The sequence below is a fragment of the Muntiacus reevesi genome, chromosome 3, assembly GCF_963930625.1.
Source record: "Muntiacus reevesi chromosome 3, mMunRee1.1, whole genome shotgun sequence".
Classification (NCBI taxonomy): Eukaryota; Metazoa; Chordata; class Mammalia; order Artiodactyla; family Cervidae; genus Muntiacus; species Muntiacus reevesi.
In genome coordinates this window covers 41,297,404-41,304,176 of record NC_089251.1, presented here as the reverse complement: position 1 = coordinate 41,304,176, position 6,773 = coordinate 41,297,404, and the positions used below count along the sequence as shown (strand labels likewise).

At 38.7% G+C, this 6,773-nt stretch overlaps 1 protein-coding gene across 1 annotated transcript in view; it reads left to right on the top strand.

Annotated features, from left to right (window-relative positions):
* The first annotated feature begins 221 nt into the window (after positions 1–221).
* ACTR2 (actin related protein 2) overlaps positions 222–6,773 on the top strand; it is a 36,843-nt gene continuing 30,291 nt past the window's right edge. The window contains exon 1 of the mRNA XM_065929044.1: positions 222–390. Coding sequence (XP_065785116.1) covers positions 343–390 — 48 coding nt within the window. The 5' untranslated portion in view covers positions 222–342. The remainder of the gene's footprint in view (positions 391–6,773) is intronic.

Genomic DNA, 6,773 nt, shown 5'->3' with positions numbered 1-6,773 from the left:
AGCAAAACGTCTACAGGAAGAACCCGGAAGGGCGGCGACCCTAAAGGCGGAGCAAGCGCGGGAGCCGGACTGGCGCCGTAGGCGGGGTCTTGGGCTCCTTTTTTTTCTTATTGGAGTTCACCGCTGCCAGTCTCGGCCTCCTTACTCCCGTCCCCGCCTCTTCCGTGCAGGCAGTTTGTTAGGTGGCGGGTGGGACCCGGCGGTCACTTCCGGTTGGGGGAGAAAAGTTAGACCGAAGGCGGGGCAGGGAAGAGGGAGGAGGAGGAAGAGGAACGAGACGAACGGTGGGTGCTCTAGGTTGTTCGGCAGCGGCTCCGGCTCCGGCTCTCTTCCGGGAGGACGATGGACAGCCAGGGCAGGAAGGTGGTAGTGTGCGACAACGGCACCGGGGTAAGCGCTCGGCGGGGAGGCTGCAGCGGCCCCGGGCCGGGGCGCGGATGTGCGGGGGGCGCGCGGGCCTAAAGCGCCCTGGGCTGCACCCCTGGGCCCTCTGCCGCCCGGGCCAAGGGACGCTGGCCCGCGCTTTCCGCCCGCGTGGGTGTGGGGCTCGAGCAGGCTGGACCACTTTAAGTAGCCCCGAGCCGGCACTTCCGCAACTCCGGGTCAGGACGGCGGGCGAGGCCGGCGATGGATGGGGTCCCCACCTGCTACCGGGCCGGGGCCGGCCCAGCGCTCTAGCCGCAGGAATTTGGCTAGAGGGCTGGAGGGGTAAAAGGCTGGGCTTGTACGTTGCGAAAGGGCTTCACTCTCCAGGGTCGCCGGTGTGTAAAAAGGAAAAAGATCAAGAGGCCTTCCTCTTCCTGTAGAGTTGAAGATACGGAACAGGAGGCAGGAAACGGGTTTAAAGAAAAAAGGGAAGTGCTGTCATGCAATGAACCTCAGTCCTTTAGCAGTGTTTGAGGCTTTTGTTGTTTTGTTTCTTGTTTTCTGAGAGGAGGGAAGGCCAGATCGGCTGTGCATCATTTACTTTTTGTTCTCCGTGCTGGAAATTTGGCCCAGGTGCAGCCCCGCAGAGACCAGTATGTTTCCGTGGTTGATCTTGATCCTTTAAGGCCCAAATGTTAATTCCACTAACCTTAGGGAAGTTAATCAGTTTGGGTACCCCTCCTCATTTTTTTCCTTATTGGCAGGCTACAGTTAATGCTAGTATTTAAGATCCTAAGAATGCAAATAATTGTAAAAATCAGAGTAAAACACTGATTTAGACATTATTTGAAAGTTGTTTCAGTCGCCCCTCCCCCCAATTAAAAAAAATGTATTTTAGGCAGCGAAGTCAGCAAGTTAGAATACAGAACTGTTACTTATTTTGGGTGAGTTCTGTAGTGATCACTTCCCCCTGCGATACAGCAATTTCTAGCCATTTTGAAGCTGCAGTATTTTGTCACTTTATCCCCTTCCTTCCATAAATGTAATATATGAATTAAAATAGATTTTGTATGAACTTCAAGTCACTTTGGAAACTGGATCGTTGAGGGGAAAAAAGAGCTGATATTCACCGCCATAATACTGCCCTTGATTGAATTTTTACAAGCAATGATTATACTAGCTTTATCTGAACTAAGTTGAAAATGGATGAGAGTAAGAAGAGTGTTATCATTTAATGCGTCATTCATACAAAACAGCATAGTACTTAAAAAGAGGCAGGTTCATCACTACAGAAACATTTAAAAATTTTATTTCCATTTATGTGCGTGTTCTTTATTAAAGTTATTAATGTGTCCACAAATGTGTATGTGAAAGTTTTGAAGGGATTTCTGAGAAATTTAAGTTCATAGTGGTTACCTGTGAGACTAGGGATAAGAGTGAGGTCAGGTGGGAAGGACTTCATGACTCAATTGTTGAGAAAATGTTCTTTGTTTTTAACAAACCATATAATGTTAAACTGCCTTTAAATGAAATTGTGTGTTCCTTTTACAGTTAAAACTCAGTTTAAAGGTGCTTTTTAAAAAAAAATTGGCCTAATTCCCCCCTGTAGTCTCAAATTGACATCTAAATAAATGTAAATCTTTAAAAAACTGATAATTATTTTTTTGTGACTATGCCAGTTTTTTTTTTCTTTCAGAAATTGAAGTCAGTTATATTTTAATGGATTCCTCCTCTTTGAAGGACAGTGAAACCAGTTTTTGTAGTGTATGTTTTTTCATAATATTTAATTAAAAAAATTTTTTTTTCTCTTCTTAAACCTTTTTTTTTTTTGGCCATGTGGCATGTGGGGATCTTAGTTCTCTGGCCAGGGATGGAACCCACGCCCGCTATGGTGGAAGCACTGGACTGGCAGGGAAGTCCCATAATTAGTTTTATGTTACTGTTTCACTAGCTTGTTAGAAAACTCATTGTGTATTTGATTAGCCTTACGCCTAATCTATAATTTAAGAACCTTGTTCTTCAAGACAAAAGATAAGTTACTGTGACCTAAGCAGAAAAGTGTAGTTAATTCAAACAAAACCTTGTGTAATATTTGGCATTGTATTTCTAATTACTTTAAATATCCAGATTTTCTATAGGACATGATTGACGTCATGAAGAAACGTCATGAAGAAAGCTCTGATGTAGTATGTAGTCAAGAATGCTAAGATATTTCTGAAAATTTAGAGAATTAGGAGCCACTTAGAGTCTGTATTTCTTATACTTCATAGTCCTCTTGATTTTGTTTAGGTACCTGAAGGTCTAATGATTCCTCTATGATTAAGGAGATAACTAAAATTTAGTTTTTAAAATTTTATGAGAGTAGTTGTTACTCTAAAGCAACTTGCCTCTTAACACGTTTTAGGTTTAAAATTATAGGCCATTTGAGAAGTTGATTTTTTTTTTAAGCCTCTCTGGCAGGCCCTAAATTGAAAGCCCTAAGGGTAGATGCGTTCTTATGATCACATGCCAGGTTGTGGTCCCACTCCTTGACCTCTCCAGCTCCCAAGCTGACCAGTGCCTCTGCAGGGCCTCCTAGAGGAGGAAAGCTTATCTGATTCCAATACCTTATGCATTTCATCCTCATAACCATCCAAACCTAAAATGGAGCCTGTGTAAACCGCCACCTAAAATAAAGCTGTGAAAAGTGGCCAGATAGGTGAACATGTGGAGATCTGCTTCGGTTTAGGTGCCTTTCAAGGGTTGGGCCCAGGCCCCTGATATTGTGTATTCTTTTGCCAAACTTGGGTGATTTCATCAACATTGAGTTAGTTTACTAACAGTGAAGATTTCACTCCTTCTCACAGCAGGAGTGCCTACTGTGTGACTGGTATAATTTTTAGGGTCCAGTGATACAAAGTAGTTTGTAGTGTTAAGATAGTTACACTTTTTTTTTTTTTAATTGTACTGTTACAATTTACATTTGTAGTTGATTACAGCTTACTTTATCAGGCTTAAACAAATTTATGTTTTGGGTTTAGGAGTGTTTGAAGTAGAACCAAATCAAAAGTAGATTTGGTTTAACCCTAGAAAATGCTTTGGAATAAACAGAATAAATATTTTGGTGGTCTAAGATCAGAGTAATTACTATGCAATTAAATCATTATATCAGTGCCATTTGTTTAAAATAATAAAGGAAAAATACAAATTAAATAAGCCCAAATGAAGCTTTATAAATGCCAGTTTGTTTTTTGAGGGGAGAAAGATACCTTTAGAGCAAATGTATGTGGGCTTTTTTTTTTTTTCTTGAAAGAAAATTATATTGTTCATGTTCTTACCATTTGATGACTCAGTGGGAAGTAAGGGAGCCTGTTTAAACCACAGTGCTATGAAGAGGAAACTATATATGGTAAAGTCTATTTCTTAAACACAGCCTTATTGCACACAGTGAGAGAACTAAGTCACCAAGTCTTAAAATGATTGAAGTGGGGGAAGGTATTTCAAGAATTAAAGTTATGCCAAACAAGTAGTTTAGAAAAGAATATTTTCTTTGTATTTTATTACATTATGGTTTATATCTTAAAAAAAAAAATTCTGGTTTTTTTGCAAGAAAGGAAATGCTAGGTTGTCTGTTGGTTATATATTACTGAGAAGTAGATCATTGTAATTATATTCTTGTTATTTTAACTGCTAATGCGTTGACATTTGAAATAATGTGATGTAGTGCAGCCGTTGCCATTTTGACCAAACCCTAGTTCCCTGTAGCAATGCTAGCATTGGATTACTGTGGCAGCATCTACTTCCAATAAGCTACTACTTAATCAGAGTAAATAATTTCATTAAGTAGTGATTGCTATCTTTAATTTGAACTAAAAGCCAACTTTCCATTTTTTAAATAATTTTTTAAAATATTTATTTTAATTAATGTATTTATTTGGTGGCACCAGGTTAGCTATGGCACATGGGATCTTTAGTTGTGGCATGTGGGATCTAGTTCCCTGATCCCTGGTCTCCCTGCATTGGGAATGCGGAGTCTTAGCTACTGGGCCTCCAGAGACGTTCCTTCATCTTTTAATAAAGCACAGGAATAGTAGTTCAGAGTTATTTTTATAGTTTTAGGAATTCTTAATTTTTGTCTTCTTACCTTAGGCACTTGGCAAATATGTGTCCTGTGAAATTTGCTAGAACAAGAATTTTACCTCCCCAGCCTCCTGACTGCCTGGGGGTGGGGGGGTGGGGATGGGACAGACACGACTTGACTTAGGCTCCATCCCAGGCTCCTCCTCCCATCTTCACCTAGTGTTAAGATTTCTCAGTTAAATCACTGGTTTACATTTTTTTTTTTTTTGGTTTACATTTAATATGCTGAAGATTGCCTTTACAAATGTGTAGATTCTTTTTTTCATTCATTTTATAATTTTCTTTAAGAACGTTTATACCCATGGACACTTTTGACCCACCTAGTGTGTTTATCTGCTCATCATATCACTACATAAAAATTTAATGTGTACATTGTATTTGCTGCCTATATTTGGAATATATGTGTAAATTATGACTAAAGCTGATACTTGTCTGGTGGTCATGACAGGTTTTATTTATGTAGAAATTTAAATATAGTGGCATAATGAGAAGAGATTCTCTGGTCTTACATCTGATTTCAGTTCACATCAAGTGAGCTGGCTTTTGGCTTAAGGACTAAAGAGTTTGATTTAGAAGAGACAAGTGTGAGAGGTTTTTTTCTTTTAATTTGAATAGACTAGAAAATACTAAGTAGTATTCTTTTCCTCTGCGGCAGTTGTCACTCCAACTCTTTTTGGGTCAGATTGATCAATTATTTGGGAAGATATTGTGGGAAAATGACCTAACACTTTTGAATTCTATTCACTTTTTTTTGGGTGGGAAGTGTATTGTTCTTTACTATCAACCTCTATTCAGGTAGAGGTAGGTATGAGCAAGCAGGATATCTATTGCATGTGCCATCATATATCACACTAACTTTTCAGCATTGGAAGGTAATCCAGAAAGAATTGTATCATAGTTTTAGGTTTTAGAAAACCTAGGTTCATTGGCAAACTGAGCAAGACTAGGTTTTGTGGGTTTGGAAGAAAACCTATTTGAATGGTATATTTTATGTAAATTCTAAAATGTGAACTTGAATGAGGGGATATGAATTCAGGTGGTATTGGAAATGTGCAATTTTTAAATTTTAGACAGATTTTTTTTTCAGACTAGTAGCTTCAGTCTGCTGAAGACATGATTTTAACATATTTTTTTAAAGCACTATTTTAAAAATACTTGCAGTTAAGCATGGCAGAATGTTCTAGGCTATTTATAATTAAATGTGGTTCATCATTTCCAACAAGGTTGACTTTGAAATAGAAAAATTTTGTATTTTAGAGAGTTAATCAGAAGTCAATGAGTTTCAGGTTGTTGCTAGCTTTTACCACCATCAAACAAAACAGTTCCTTGTATGTAACAGCTTTCTGTCCACTTTTATGTTATTTCTGTCGTATGTCACATGAAGGTATTGGTTTTCTCCTTAATTCTTATAAGAGAACGTGGTGCCAAATCCATGGAACAATAGATTGTCTCAATATTGAACATATTCTCTCTATTAAAATAATCATAGTATTGTACTCAAGTCAGCAGCAAAACTTTTCATTTTTATTGATCAGTTAAATAATATGTACCTAGTATGTGTCAGACACTGTTCTGGGTGCTTGGGACTCATCAGTAGACACAAAAGTGTTTGCACAGTGTACTGTACATTGCACAAAATCTTGTTAAGGGAATGGTAGAGGTTGATGACAGCTCCTCTCTTATATAGCTTCTTCCTCCCACCCTGAAGTTTTTAACTGCCTTTTCTTTGTAATGGCTGCTCTTAAAAATAAGGCTAAACAGACTGTATTATTGATGTAAGCATTGAAAACCCTTGGTTCTATTTTCAGTTTTACTGTAGTCGTTAAATCTCCTAGTGTATCTGTTTCTTATTCATAAAGTGGAAGTATTATTAGAATCAATACTACATCCTCATTGGCGAAGTACACTATCTGAATATGAACTTATGTCACCTGGTATTACTAAGGTTTCTCTAAATATAAAAATGTAAATTAAAAAATGTAAATAGCCAAAAATGCCTAATAAATATTTATTTTAACTTGATGCTAGTCCAGATGCCATTTGATCTTCCCATTTTGGAAAATGGTGTTACTTAAGTGATTTGCCAGACATGAATGAAAGCTTGCTTTCCTTCTGTTCATTTTCTGACATTTCTTTTAAAAATCCTTAGCATTCATTGAATGAATTTGTCCCTTCCTTGCTGTGCGTCAAGGCAGCAGGTTCCAGCATGCGCTGCTCAGCTTAGCTCCCTTGAGGCTCTCCCTCAGAAAGAGTTAACCAGTCAAGAAATGGGAACTCCAGTAGTCGTG